At 42.2% G+C, this 16146-nt stretch overlaps 1 protein-coding gene across 2 annotated transcripts in view; it reads left to right on the top strand.

Moving 5' to 3' along the window:
• kalrna (kalirin RhoGEF kinase a) overlaps positions 1-16146 on the top strand; it is a 609141-nt gene that overhangs the window by 206691 nt on the left and 386304 nt on the right. For both annotated transcript variants that reach the window (XM_034186645.1, XM_034186644.1), the window contains exons 15-17: positions 751-942; positions 2169-2338; positions 13229-13403. In XM_034186645.1, coding sequence (XP_034042536.1) covers positions 751-942; positions 2169-2338; positions 13229-13403 — 537 coding nt within the window. The remainder of the gene's footprint in view (positions 1-750; positions 943-2168; positions 2339-13228; positions 13404-16146) is intronic.

Here is a 16146-nt window from a genome sequence, read left to right as displayed (position 1 = left end):
TATCTCAAGAAGGTGGTTAAAACATGACCATCCTACAATAGGAGAGTGGTTAGATGCGGTCCATGATATATATATATATATATATATATATATATACAATGGAAAGGTTATCCTACTCCCTCAAAATCCAGACTGACATATTTTCTAGGATATGGTCTAAATGGATTGAGTATGTTGATCATATAGGTGTAAGACAGATTTTATTTGAGTCTTTTTTGTTGTTGTGGTTTTGTTATAATTGTCTATTTATATGCATGTCCTTTTTTTTTTGATTGCTATTCTTTCAGAGAATTAAAGTGGAACTCCCCCTTATGTTCAAACAGTTCATACTGTTAATACATAAAATATAAAAAATTGGGCCTGGGAAGAAATCTGATGTTGATATATAACAATGGTTACAGATGGAAAATTCGGATGCTTCTTTTCTCTATGATTAAGTTTTCTTTTCCCTTTCTTTGCTTTTTCTATGTATCAGGGATCTGCAGATCTATGACAAAGTATGTTTTCTTAAAAAAAAAAAAATCCTACATTGTATGAAACCTGTTGGGCTCAATAAAGATAAAATCATAGATTGTGTCTCTCACAGTTGAAGTGTAGCTATGATAAGAATTACAGACCTCTACATTCTTTGTAGGTGGGAAAACTTGCACAATCGACAGTGGATCAAATACTTAATTGCGTCCCTGTATTTCAAGATTATGACGTTATAGGTTTTGTTCTTCTTCCTAATTTTAACGAGTCTTGTTTTAGAACACATATACTAATGCAGACAAGCTGCTGGAGGCAGCTGAGCAGTTAGCTCAGACTGGAGAGTGCGACCCCGAGGAAATCTACAAGGCAGCCAGACACCTGGAGGTCCGGATTCAAGACTTTGTGCGTCGTGTTGAAAACAGGAAATTGTTGCTGGACATGTCTGTCTCTTTCCACACTCACACCAAAGAGGTAGGACACAAAGAATCATCACAAACTAGTTGTGACAGTCCTGAATAGGGTAGCCTGTCACAGTTAACACCATTGTCCTGTATATAATAGTAATATGTGTTGTAGGTACTGTGAACCTGATTTACTAAGACCCAGATAAGAAGTATTGATTCGTGTGGGCAGTCCCATCATTTGCTCTTTAAGGTGGACACAGTTTTGTAGGTGATTTGCGAAAACTTGATAGCAGGTAGTAATGTGATTTAGGCAGCAGTATGTAAACAAGGATTTTGTGTTAATTACCATAAGAGAATAATGAAAGTCAGTCAGTTACTTGTAGTTATGTGTCTTGTGCTTTGCTATGCACAAACTCTGCCACATAACCGAGGGTCTTCACGTGCAATAAAAAACAAAACAAAAATCTTCTATTTCAGACATTTCATTATTGTTCCATCCACTGTATTTAAGCAAAGTGGTGAATAATTATGCTACCTTCTGCTGGTACACCGGCAGAACACAACATAATTATTCACCAATTTGCTTAAATATTGTGGATGGAGCAAATAATGAAATGTCTGAAATAAAAGATCGTTTTGTTTGTTTTACATCAATGTCAGGAATGGGCAGTTTCCATACTAAAATGTACTTGGAGCTCAGTGTAGAATAGGACAGAATTATGGTCCACCTGTTACGCATGGAAACATTTATTCTTAAAAAAATGTACAAAGTAAATTGTTAATTCTTGGAGGAATATGCCAATGTTTTAAAGGACTGATTTTTTTTTTCCCTCCTGTGTATAAGTGGCCTTTATGCTACTGGAGCAGTAGTCTTCCAAGTGCAATAAGTTAACGGTAACGCGCAAAATACAGATACTATCAGGACCCGTTACATTTCCTTTTGACCTTAATAAATTGTGTTGCTTGTGCAAATTTCACCTATTTCCATATTCCCTCCCACAACTTTGTTCACTCGGGTGGACAAACCCCAAATTGCATTTTCATGAAGGAAAAGGCGCTAAAATGGACAGAATGCTTTATTGCACATTTAAAAAACACAGTCTTCAGTCTGCACTGTGATTGAAAGTGTTTTTTTTTTGTTTGTTTTTTTTTTTTGTTTTTTGCAAATACTGTGGTGTTCGCACATGTTTTAACATGCAGAAACCTTTGATGAATCAGGCCCCGTGTCTGTGCTTTTTAGTAGTTCACACACCTGCTCACCTGACTGGTCTCTATCTGACTGTGTGTGTGTAGCTGTGGTCATGGATGGAGGAACTGCAGAAGCAGTTGTTAGATGATGTGTGCTGCGATTCTGTGGATTCAGTCCAAACTCTGATCCAGCAGTTTCAGCAGCAGCAGACGACCACCCTGGAGGCCACGCTCAATGTAATTAAAGAGGGAGAAGAATTAATTCAGCAGCTAAGGTAAGAATAACACTCATATTTCAATTCATGTTGCTCTGTGATCTGTGTGCTCACTTCATCTGCTGTGCCAAAGTTCATCCAGTTGTAAATGGGGTACCAGCCTTGGCTGAAGAAGTAATCTGATATGGACCGTAGACGCATTTAGAGAAGTTGCTGATTCCCATCCACTTAATGCCACAGAATAATGACTGTACCAGTTGGCTTCAAGGCTTGTGCACAACATAATGGATGGGCACAACATAATGGAAGAGGACAAAACAAGATGGTGAATAACATAATCAAGGTCAAAGACAAAAACTATCCACACTATTTTGTGGATCATGTCATGTCTGAGACCATGTGTGGGTGCCAAACGCCACCAAATTCTCCACAGTATGACACTTCCTTGGGTCCTGGAAGACAACCATCCACACAGACAGTCATTCCACATCCATCTGTGTGCTGCAGCCATGTGAAATATTGGTTGAACCTTGGCCTTTTCCAAGTACGAGAGTCTTCAACACTGAAGCAGTTGCATGCTGGATCATGGACAGAGAAGTGTGCCACACAGTGTTGTTGCTGACATTCCTTCATAACACGAGTGTTACACCTCATCTCCATGTCCCAAGTATCAAAGACCTAGTATCAAAATGTCCAGCTGTTGTCTTTGTTTGCTAGTTACCCTCCAAGTCTCACTTCCATACAGTAAGACAAGAGGTACCATATCCTAAAGACTTGGACTTTTATTCATCTGCAAAGATATCAGTCACCAAAGACCTCAGTCAAGGGACCTCATGAGTTCATAATCTCTTCCCAGGCATCTCTCTTTCCCAACAGCCGAGGACTCAGAGCACAATGTTATTGCCTAGATAAGTGAATGACGAAAAATTCAACAGTTTTGAAGTATTCCGATACACTTCTGAGGGCCGATTCTAGGAAGTCATTGAAATGCTGGCTCAACTCAACTCAACTCAACTTTATTTATAGAGCACTTTCAAACAGCTAAAACTGAAACAAAGTGCTGTACATGAAGGTCATAAAAACAACAAAGCAACCCAGCAACAATAAAAACAGCAATAAATGCAAAACAGAGCTAGTCTCACATTGACTTAAAAGCCAGTGAATAAAAGTATGGCTCTTCCTCTTGGTAAAGCAAAATTGCAATTTCATTGCAGGGAAATCAGACTCTGCCACAAACATCACAACACTTGGGTATAGGCCAGTAATGATGTCCAGTAACTTCTTGGGGAGCCCAAAGTTTCAGTATGTCCCAGACAGCAGCTCGGTCAACTGAATTAAATGCTTCACAAAAATCAACATAGACTTCAGAAAATTACATCACAAATTTGTATTACTGTATTGAATTTGCATAAAATGAATATATGCAGAGCTAAGATGGGGTAATAGCACTATTGTTTGCTGTGTTAATATGTATATGTCATGGACATGACAAGCAAAGCTCTTCAGCATCTCACCATGTCATTTAGGTCCTTCAGACTTTAAATTCACACTAAGTGCAGCAACAGTGAAAATTAAACATTCTTAAACAAAACAGTTATAATATCACACTCATTTTGCACTCATCATAAGGTTAGGATATCGAATTCCACCCCTACCACATTTCTCCATGTAATGTGGAGTTGTGTCAGGAAGGGCTCCGGCGTAAAACTTGTGCCAATTCAACATGCAGATCCACCTTGGATTTGCTGTGGCGACCCCGAGTACAAAACAAGGGAGCAGCCAAAGGGACTTACATAAGGTTAGGATACAGTGCCCTCCAAAAGTATTGGAACACATTATTTTACACATTATATGTTCAGTGTCAGATCCACCTTGGATTTGCTGTGGCGACCCCAAGTGCAAACAAGGGAGCAGCCGAAGAGACTTACTATATGTTCAGTGTCACTGACATTAATGAGCAAAGCTCTTCACTATCTGTGTATATATTGTCAAACAATAATTTAAAAGTGAATAATTGTTGCAGAACCTACCATCGGTTTGTGGTTTTTGACAACAGTGCTGTCCGGTTTGTGGCTTCGTCTCCCATGGGCAGAGTTTTTTGTGCCATTTCCGGTTTGTGGCTTTGTCTACCATTGGTTTGTGGCTTTGTACGGCTTTTTACAACAATGTTGTCTGGTTTGTGGCTTTTTCCCCTATGGGCAGATTTTTTGTGCTATTTCCGAATTGTGATTTTATTTTATTTTTTTGCATTGTGATTTTTTAATTTTTTATGGGTTTTTTTTTTTTTTTTTTGTGCCATTTCCAGATTGTTTTGTGCCACTCTGGATGGCATTACCCTGACCTCTAGTAATACTGTGAGAAATCTTGGAGTCATTTTTGATCAGGATATGTCATTCAAAGCGCATATTAAACAAATATGTAGGACTGCTTTTTTGCATTTACGCAATATCTCTAAAATTAGAAAGGTCTTGTCTCAGAGTGATGCTGAAAAACTAATTCATGCATTTATTTCCTCTAGGCTGGACTATTGTAATTCATTATTATCAGGTTGTCCTAAAAGTTCCCTAAAAAGCCTTCAGTTAATTCAAAATGCTGCAGCTAGAGTACTAACGGGGACTAGAAGGAGAGAGCATATCTCACCCATATTGGCCTCTCTTCATTGGCTTCCTGTTAATTCTAGAATAGAATTTAAAATTCTTCTTCTTACTTATAAGGTTTTGAATAATCAGGTCCCATCTTATCTTAGGGACCTCGTAGTACCATATCACCCCAATAGAGTGCTTCGTTCTCAGACTGCAGGCTTACTTGTAGTTCCTAGGGTTTGTAAGAGTAGAATGGGAGGCAGAGCCTTCAGCTTTCAGGCTCCTCTCCTGTGGAACCAGCTCCCAATTCAGATCAGGGAGACAGACACCCTCTCTACTTTTAAGATTAGGCTTAAAACTTTCCTTTTTGCTAAAGCTTATAGTTAGGGCTGGATCAGGTGACCCTGAACCATCCCTTAGTTATGCTGCTATAGACGTAGACTGCTGGGGGGTTCCCATGATGCACTGTTTCTTTCTCTTTTGCTCTGTATGCACCACTCTGCATTTAATCATTAGTGATCGATCTCTGCTCCCCTCCACAGCATGTCTTTTTCCTGGTTCTCTCCCTCAGCCCCAACCAGTCCCAGCAGAAGACTGCCCCTCCCTGAGCCTGGTTCTGCTGGAGGTTTCTTCCTGTTAAAAGGGAGTTTTTCCTTCCCACTGTAGCCAAGTGCTTGCTCACAGGGGGTCGTTTTGACCGTTGGGGTTTTACATAATTATTGTATGGCCTTGCCTTACAATATAAGGCGCCTTGGGGCAACTGTTTGTTGTGATTTGGCGCTATATAAAAAAAAAATTGATTGATTGATTTCCGGTTTGTGCCTTCATCTACCATAAGAGCAAGCTTGGCGCAAAGCTCGTATTATTGATTTTTATGGTGAAAATGCAGTTTTTTTTTCTTTGGCCATGGTTTCACCGCAAAAGCGAAAGTCGACTTAAGTAGAGTGCACACCATAGCCACATCAATGCACAGAACAACACTGCCATCTACTGGATGACAGTGTTGTTCTATGCGAGCTATTTGTTTGTGGATCTGTGTGGATTTATGGTAAGAACGTCTTAAAATTCTGTAACTGAGCAAAGCAAATGTGTGTGATCGCTGATCCAGAAATGCTAATGCTGAACAATGCCTTTTTTTTCTACAAATGGAAAAATATATATATATTTACAAATACACATCTGTTTGTGGAAACCAACACACAAGTTACAAATCAGAAATTTGTGTTTGTGGATCGCAAAACACGTGTGCAAATCAAGGAATATTTGTAGATCACCCTATGCGCATTGTTAGCTATTAACGAGACAAAATTAACCCCATACCCCAGAGCCTTCTCTTATCATGCTCCTGTGCTGTGGAATGATCTCACTGCAGAGATAAAACAGTCAGATTCCGTAGACATTCAAGTCCAGACAAAAGACGCATCTATTCTGCCTCTCATATGACTAGCATAACAGTGTAATATATAGTTTATGTTAGTATTATATAGTATTTATGTTTCCTCCTCTTTTAATTCTTATTATCAGCAACGGCACAGGTCTCAGCCTCAGTACATCTAAATTCTGGGTCTGTTAGTGAAGCACAGAGGTAGCTGCAGGCAATCACCTTAGTAATCTCTTTGCTTCCCTGTTGATTTACTGCTGGAGAATTAATGCATTGGGTGCAGTTATTTCAGGCAGACCGGTTCTCCTCTTTTTCTCCCTGTCCGAGGCACTGATGAGACCTTTAACGGATGCTAGCCCTGCACCCCAGGGTGTCGGACTGACACCAGGAAGCCCTACCTATTCAAGACCTGGAGGCACAGAGACTAAAGACCCAAGATTGTTTAATTTCAGTTATTGACTCTGTTTTTGTTGCTTTTCTGTTTTGTTTTGTTTTTGTATCTGTTTTCTGTTTCTTCTGTTTGCAAAGAAATTCTTGTAAAATTTGTAAAAACCTCATATCTGTTAAAATAATGGCCTAAGCAGTGGGTCACCACTCTGAGTCTGGTGTTCTTGAAGTCTGGTCTTCCAGAGGGAGTTTTTCCTTACCACTGTCACCTGTGTGATTTCTCAGGGGGGTTGGAAGGTTAGACCTTACTCCTGTGAAGCACTTTCAGGCAGCATTATTATGGTTTAGCGCCATATAAATAAAAAAAATTGAATATAAAACAAGAGCAAACAGAGATTTCTGACTTCCGCCAATCCAGATCCAGATCACCTCCAAAATTCAGTGGAATCATCCATCCCCTAATATCTATCTGTGGTGAGAATCCATGAAGCAGTTTTTAAGTAATCCTTCAAAGCCTACATAAAGGGAAATCTTGATCCAGAATCTGTATCCGTTGTAACAGTATATCTTCCCCCTGGATATCTTCTCCCCCACCCCTGCTGCAGTACTATCACACATTTCATTCTCCATTCTGAAGTGTCTGACCCCTTGTTTGTGTGTAAATTCTCCCAATTCACATGTATAATTTCTTCTATGCTCATGTATTATTTGATCTCCCCACTTATGATTGGGTAGGGGTAAGATTTCCTGACTTGGATATTAGACCTGTTCAAAATGTCAAATGTTGCAAAATGTTTTGGGCCACATACTGTTCTTGTTCCACTAATAAAATTAAAGATCTGTGCCAAATGTTATTGTAATTGGACATTGTTTAGGGGTCCCCCACAAAGCAACAATTTTCCCAAAACAAGCAATGTAGTAACCCAGTAATTCCAGTAATGTTCTCCTCTGGGTGACCAATCAACCACCACTTTTTGCGATTAGAAGCCATCACATGTACCTGTAAAAGAAAAATAATGGCATCAGAGTCTTTTTCCGTTAGGGTGATTTTGCCTTGACAGTGGAAGGAGAGGAAAATGTGTCACTCTGGGGGACCTCTAAATCTTATCTGATTGAGTTCAGATTTGGTCTGCACGTATAAAACTCTAAGTGGATAAAAAACAACATGTCCCAAAGTCTCTCACAAGTTTTATTTTTTCACTTTGTAACATGAACAGCCCTACTGGATATCTTCCCTCTCACCCCTGCGAAGCAAGTCTGAAGGGAGATTTAAAGATACTTCAGAATAGGAAATATACTGTTACATAGGTCACAGTATCTTCCCACCCACCCCATCATGGACAGATATTCTGTCATATTTCAGGTTGTCAATCAGGTCCATATATTTGTAGAGTATATTTGGAAGGGGTATTTAAAGATACTTCAGAATAGGAAATATTACTATTGTAGATAGGTAATGATACATACAGAAAGAATACCAATATTGTTCACCGCCAATCAAACTGTGCTTCCTCTGGGACCATAAAACTTCCATGAAATATAGAGTTTAAAGGTTGCTCTATCCTGATTGAGCCTTATCAAGGTTTGGGTAAGCTTTAATCAGTGCTGCTCTATAGGAATGCTGCCTGTCAGGGGTGGGGTGGTGGAGATTTCCAGGGTAAAGTGGGAAGCTATCCTAGGGTATTGTTCCCAGGGGTGGAAGATATACTGTTACACCGGATCACCTCCAAAATTTAATGGAGTTTTCCATCCCCTAATATCTATCTGTGGTGCAAATCCTTCAAAGCCTATATAAAAAGAAATCTTGTTCCAGAATCTGGATCTGGATCTGGATCACCTCCAAAATTCACTGGAGTCTTCCATGCCCTAATATCTATCTGTGGTGCAAATTTGATGAGAATCTATGAAGTAGTTTTGACGTAATCTTTCAAAGTGTATATAAAGTGAAACCTTGATCCAGAGTCCGGATTCGGATCCAGATCACCTCCAAAATTTAATGAGTCTTCCACGGCCTAATATGTATCTATGGTGAAAATTTCATCAAAATCTATTCAGTAGTTTTGATGTAATTCTGCTAACAGACAGACAGACAAATAAATAAACGCTGATGATTTTATTCCATCCTTGGCGTATGTAATTATCAGTGAGGCTCTTTCTCCCAGAATGAGAACAGTTGCCATGTTTATAATCCACCCAGACCAAACTGGTTTTGTCAACAGTTTAAAAAAATCCATCTTGTTGTGTGTTGGGGGGGTGTGGCTGGACATTTTGGTGTTCTTTTCTTTTCTTTGCTCTCCAGGTGGTATGAAAACTGATTTGCCTGTGGAGAAGGTGCTGGCTGAAGAGTCCTTCACCCTCATCAACATCATGTGCAGCACCTGTGGATGGTGCTCACATGCAACCTTAAAGACTTTCAGCTGAAGCAGATAATTAGATGGCGTTCTGCATTTAAGCCATGTGTGATTCAAGCAGAATTGCCGGGAACTCGACCTTGTGATGTTCGTTTGTGAGACGCTGAGGACCGCGCCTGGGTTTGACACATCGTGCCTGTGAAGCAGGAAGGGTGAGGGACACATGCTGTCAGCACACATCAGAGGTGATTAATTGTTTGACTACTTGTTGATAGTAACTTGGTATTTTGTTACGCAGTAGATTTGAATTGTGATGAGAATTGTGCAGCTTGCTTCTCACTGCTGTGGCGTGCGGACAAGTGATCCTCCACCTGTTGTGAGAAGCTGCTCATTTGCATAAAGCTTAAAATACAGACCTGAATGTGTTGCTGATGGTGTGTGTCTTTTGAAGGATATTGGTTGTAACTGCTGACTTACCTCACCTCTTCTATCCTTCGCAGAGAGTCGGTTTGTCGTGTCCACCTGGGGGGTGTTTGGCGGTAACAGTGAGTCCAGAAGTGCCGGGCTTCGATCCTTTTGGGCGCTGGAGAGCGTGCCAGCCTTCACTCCACCAGAATGACGCTGTTTTAGTTTCTACACTTTGTTTAGCACCAGAGGGTGACTCAATAAATTGTTTCTGTTATTGGAACCGCTTTCTGGTTATTTTAGCGCTGGGTTCCGTCAGACACAGGTCCGCTCCTCAACCCGCGTCGACACATAACAGTAGTTCCCGGCCATTCCATAATGGACCCAGCGGCAGAGGCGGTTCCTTTCGCCGAAAAAGTTCAAGAACACTTGGAGAAAATATGGGAGCAATTACAGCATCTCGCAAACCAAATTAAACAAACAGACGCCCGTGTTACGGAGCTTGCAGCGCAAGCCGTTCCGCTTCCTGCTGCTCCAGCTGCGGCACCATCGATACCGGTGCAGATAACTCCGTCACCCAGAGATTCGGCGTCCGAACCGATTATTTGTCATCCGGAGCCTTATGCGGGAGACGTTGAAGCCTGTGCTTCGTTTTTGATGCAATGTTCTCTGGTTTTTGCTCAGCGACCGGCTTCCTTCTCTTCTGATGGGAGCCGTGTTTCATATGTGACAAATTTGCTCCGAGGTGACACCTTAGCTTGGGTCACAGCGTTGTGGAGTAACAACTCGCCATTGTTAGGATCCCTTAAGGATTTCTCCCGGGAGTTCCGACTGGTTTTTGACTATCCGGTGAAAACGAATACCGTTGCCCAATGGTTGCTGAATCTCAGGCAGGGGAGGCGGAGTGCGGCGGAGTATTCCGTGGACTTCCGGATTTTTTCTGCTCAGTCAGGTTGGAATGCCGCAGCTTTACGAGGAGTGTTTGTAGATGGGTTAAATGAGTCATTAAAAGACGACCTGGCAGTCCGTGACGAGCCAAACGATTTAGATGAGCTAATATCGTTGGTGATTCGTCTAGATGATCGGATGAAGGAGCGTGGACGCGAGAGAGGGCGGCCATCAGAGCGGGTTTTTTCGTCTCGGGGCTTTCCCCGACACAGATCTGGGCCGCCTCTTCTTCGCCCCACTGAGGCTCCTCCGACGGGACCTCGGGCTCCTCTTGCTGACGAGCCTATGCAGCTCGGACGAGCAGAGACCACTGTATTGCCCCGACATATAAGCGTCAAGAAAAATAATGGTGACGTATCTCCAGGTGTTCTGGGACAGGCAAAATAACACACACACACACACACACAAAAAAAAAAAAAAAAAAAAAACTTGTATGGGTTAATGTTTTGTTTTCTTTGAATAGGGGTTATAATTTGTTTGGGGAGTCAGAGGCGTGTCTGGTGGAGTGAACGTTAGGCGGTTAGAAGCCCGTCTGGGCTCACTTGATCGTTATTTTTTATGTGTAGTTAGGTATTTTCTGTTTGGGTTTTGGGGTCGTTTTGTTTTGTTGTTTTTTATTTCCCTACATCCCTAACCCCAACCTCACTTGCCCCAGGACCGTTCGTCTTGTGGGTTGTGGGGTGGTGCAGGTTGGTCACGCTGAGCGTTCTCAGAATATCTCTGCACCTAGGGGGGGGTTGTTAGGGGTGTTTTTCTTGGTTTGGTTAGGGCCCGGTTCCACTCCAGCCTCGGTGAGCCTTTGTACCGTTCGTCATCGGTGTTGCCGGGGTGTGGTGCAGCGGGAACATACCTCAGTCGGAGGGGTGGGCCGATCTGTTGCCGTTCGCCATTTCGGTAGTTCCACCCCTCCCGAGAGGCTGGGGTATGGTCGAGTTGGGGCACCGGACGTATTTCCGGTTTTCCACTGCGCCTTGGGGTTGGGGCTGGGTTAGTTTTTCCTGTTCCCTTCCCCGGCTTAATGTTTTGAGCCGTTCGCCAAATTTGAGCCGCCGAGGGGCTCTGGGAGGGACCTGGGGTCTTTCTGGGTGCCGGGGAAGGTAACAGGGTTTACGGTTGTTTTATTTGCCCCCGGGGTTGTTTTAGGTAGTCCTCCGGGGGTTGGACTTTGATTTAGTTTTGTTTCCTTCCGGGTTCCACCTCCAGGGTTGATGGGACGGTCCTCTCGGGGGGAATTGACTTGTGGGGCCGACTAGCCAGGTCTGGGGTTCCGGGGTTGTGGGGAGGGTGCCTCCTGGGGTTTGATGGTACGGTCCTCTGGGGGGCGCCGTTTGCTCCATGTATACCTGGGGACCTTTGTGGGATTCCGGTTCTGGCTATTCCTCCTGGAACCGGCGGTAAAGGCCTTCTGGGGGGGGTTGGGCTCTGCAGGTCGTTCTGGGGGGGTTGTTTGTTATTTTTCTTTTATGCATTTATGTTTGTATTGTGTTTGTGGGGCTGTGTTGGGTTTTTGCGTTTGGGAGTTTTTCTTTTCTTCCCGGGGTTGGATGGGACGGTCCCCTGGGGAGGTTTTGGGTGGTTTTTATGTTTTTTCTTGTGTGTTGGATTGTACTGGGGTCTGTTTTGGGGTTTTTTGTTGATGCCAGCCGGCCTTCCAGCTGCGGTGCCCTGTACTGCTGTCTGTGGTGGACCTTGGGAGCGTTGTGCTGTCTGCTTCCTGACGAGGACCCCGGAGGGAGGTGCTGTTCTCGGGCATGGTCTGTTCGGTCGCCGGGAGGCTTCCCGTTAAAGGGGGGTACTGTTGTGTGTTGGGGGGGTGTGGCTGGACATTTTGCTGTTCTTTTCTTTTCTTTGCTCTCCAGGTGGTATGAAAACTGATTTGTCTGTGGAGAAGGTGCTGGCTGAAGAGTCCTTCACCCTCATCAACATCATGTGTTGCACCTGTGGATGGTGCTCACATGCAACCTTAAAGACTTTCAGCTGAAGCAGATAATTAGATGGCGTTCTGCATTTAAGCCATGTGTGATTCAAGCAGAATTGCCGGGAACTCGACCTTGTGATGTTCGTTTGTGAGACGCTGAGGACCGCGCCTGGGTTTGACACATCGTGCCTGTGAAGCAGGAAGGGTGAGGGACACATGCTGTCAGCACACATCAGAGGTGATTAATTGTTTGACTACTTGTTGATAGTAACTTGGTATTTTGTTACGCAGTAGATTTGAATTGTGATGAGAATTGTGCAGCTTTCTTCTCACTGCTGTGGCATGCGGACAAGTGATCCTCCACCTGTTGTGAGAAGCTGCTCATTTGCATAAAGCTTAAAATACAGACCTGAATGTGTTGCTGATGGTGTGTGTCTTTTGAAGGATATTGGTTGTAACTGCTGACTTACCGCACCTCTTCTATCCTTCGCAGAGAGTCGGTTTGTTGTGTCCACCTGGGGGGTATTTGGCGGTAACAGTGAGTCCAGAAGCGCCGGGCTTCGATCCTTTTGGGCGCTGGAGAGCGTGCCAGCCTTCACTCCACCAGAATGACGCTGTTTTAGTTTCTACACTTTGTTTAGCACCAGAGGGTGACTCAATAAATTGTTTCTGTTATTGGAACCGCTTTCTGGTTATTTTAGCGCTGGGTTCCGTCAGACACAGGTCCGCTCCTCAACCCGCGTCGACACATAACACATCTGTGATTAATTCTTGAGTAATATATGTAGACCAAAAAACAAACAAACAAAACCCTGAATTAAATACTGGAACTGATGGAAAGGGGCAAGTGTCTGTAATCTTGTTTTGATGGATTTAACATTTATTTTATCCAAACACACCTTGTTTGAACCAAACTGCCAGTATTGTCAGGTTTGTGATCTGTATTTGCTTTTTACTTATTTCTATGCCTCTTCACAGAGATGCAGCTATGTCCACAAACAAAACACCCCACTGCAGTTCTATTGCACACATCCAGGGGATGCTGCAGCAGCTGGACGAGGCCCAGGGTCAGATGGAGGAACTGTGCCATGAACGCAAAATCAAGTTGGACATCTTTCTGCAGCTACGTATATTTGAGCAGTATACTATCGAGGTGAGAGAGAGGGAAAGTGTTATTGTGTGCATGTGTGTGCATTTCTTACCAAATTGCAATCATGTTCTCCCTGTGTTGGTGTAGCTTCCCTCCAGGTGCTCCGAAGTCCTTGAGGTGTATATTTAGCGTTTATAAATTCAGATTTTAAAAGTTGAATTGACATTTGAATATAAAATAAGTGGTCTGAATGATGTTTGACTAATCCTGAACCCATGTCATCCTTTGCTGTAACTCAAGTATCATAATGCAGTGGGCCATGGATTTAGCTGACGCAGCAGATGTTGTTTTTATTTCCTGTTTTCCGTTTCTATTCTATCTCTCTTCTAAGTCCCTGTTAGTAAATGATATAATAATTGATCAACATATTGATTTATTCTGCCTTACAGAAACCTGGTTACAGCAGGATGAATATGTTAGTTTAAATGAGTCAACACCCCCGAGTCACTAACTGCCAGAATGCTCGTAGCACGGGCCGAGGCGGAGGATTAGCAGCAATCTTCCATTCCAGCTTATTAATTAATCCAAAACCCAGACAGAGCTTTAATTCATTTGAAAGCTTGACTCTTAGTCTTGTTCATCCAAATTGGAAGTCCCGAAAACCAGTTTTATTTGTTATTATCTATCGTCCACCTGGTCGTTACTGTGAGTTTCTCTGTGAATTTTCAGACCTTTTGCCTGACTTAGTGCTTAGCTCAGATAAGATAATTATAGTGGGCGATTTTAACATCCACACAGATGCTGAGAATGACAGCCTCAGCACTGCATTTAATCTATTATTAGACTCAATTGGCTTTGCTCAAATGTAAATGAGTCCACCCACCACTTTAATCATATCTTAAATCTTGTTCTGACTTATGGTATGGAAATTGAAGACTTAACAGTATTCCCTGAAAACTCCCTTCTGTCTGATCATTTCTTAATAACATTTACATTTACTCTGATGGACTACCCAGCAGTGGGGAATAAGTTTCATTACAGTAGAAGTCTTTCAGAAAGCACTGTAACTAGGTTTAAGGATATGATTCCTTCTTTATGTTCTCTAATGCCATATACCAACACAGTGCAGAGTAGCTACCTAAACTCTGTGAGTGAGATAGATTATCTCGTCAATAGTTTTATATCCTCATTGAGGACAACTTTGGATGCTGTAGCTCCTCTGAAAAAGAGAGCTTTAAATCAGAAGTGTCTGACTCCGTGGTATAACTCACAAACTCGTAGCTTAAAGCAGCCAACCTTCCTTTTCTCTCAAAAATTCTTGAAAGGGTAGTTGTAAAACAGCTAACTGATCATCTGCAGAGGAATGGTCTATTTGAAGAGTTTCAGTCAGGTTTTAGAATTCATCATAGTACAGAAACAGCATTACTGAAGCTTACAAATGATCTTCTTATGGCCTCGGACAGTGGACTCATCTCTGTGCTTGTTCTGTTAGACCTCAGTGCTGCTTTTGATACTGTTGACCATAAAATTTTGTTACAGAGATTAGAGCATGCCATATGTATTAAAGGCACTGCACTGCAGTGGTTTGAATCATATTTATCTAATAGATTACAATTTGTTCATGTAAATGTCGAATCTTCTTCACAGACTAAGGTTAATTATGGAGTTCCACAAGGTTCTGTGCTAGGACCAATTTTATTCACTTTATACATGTTTCCCTTAGGCAGTATTATTAGACAGCATTGCTTAAATTTTCATTGTTACGCAGATGATACCCAGCTTTATCTATCCATGAAGCCAGAGGACACACACCAATTAGCTAAACTGCAGGATTGTCTTAAAGACATAAAGACATGGATGACCTCTAATTTCCTGCTTTTAAACTCAGATAAAACTGAAGTTATTGTACTTGGCCCCACAAATCTTAGAAACATGGTGTCTAACCAGATCCTTACTCTGGATGGCATTACCATCACCTCTAGTAATACTGTGAGAAATCTTGGAGTAATTTTTGATCAGGATATGTCATTCAATGTGCATATTAAACAAATATGTAGGACTGCTTTTTTGCATTTGCGCAATATCTCTAAAATTAGAAAGGTGTTGTCTCAGAGTGATGCTGAAAAACTAATTCATGCATTTATTTCCTTTAGGCTGGATTATTGTAATTCATTATTATCAGGTTGTCCTAAAAGTTCCCTGAAAAGCCTTCAGTTAATTCAAAATGCTGCAGCTAGAGTACTGACAGGGACTAGAAGGAGAGAGCATATCTCACCCATATTGGCCTCTCTTCATTGGCTTCCTGTTAATTCTTGAATAGAATTTAAAATTCTTCTTCTTACTTATAAGGTTTTGAATAATCAGGTCCCATCTTATCTTAGGGACCTCATAGTACCATACCACCCCAATAGAGCGCTTCGCTCTCAGACTGCAGGCTTACTTGTAGTTCCTAGGGTTTGTAAGAGTAGAATGGGAGGCAGAGCCTTCAGCTTTCAGGCTCCTCTCCTGTGGAACCAGCTCCCAGTTCAGATCAGGGAGACAGACACCCTCTCTACTTTTAAGATTAGGCTTAAAACTTTCCTTTTTGCTAAAGCTTATAGTTAGGGCTGGATCAGGTGACCCTGAACCATCCCTTAGTTATGCTGCTATAGACTTAGACTGCTGGGGGGTTTCCATGATGATGAGTGTTTCTGTCTCTTTTTGCTCTGTATGCACCACTCTGCATTTAATCATTAGTCATCATCATCATCGGAGAGAGGGAAGATGGTGAGAAACATGGTTTGAAAAAGTTTAATAAGGACACAAA

Source organism: Thalassophryne amazonica, chromosome 14 (assembly GCF_902500255.1).
Source record: "Thalassophryne amazonica chromosome 14, fThaAma1.1, whole genome shotgun sequence".
In the NCBI taxonomy this organism is placed as follows: domain Eukaryota; kingdom Metazoa; phylum Chordata; class Actinopteri; order Batrachoidiformes; family Batrachoididae; genus Thalassophryne; species Thalassophryne amazonica.
Note: the sequence above shows the minus strand (reverse complement) of the source record. Positions and strands in the feature narration are given on the sequence as shown.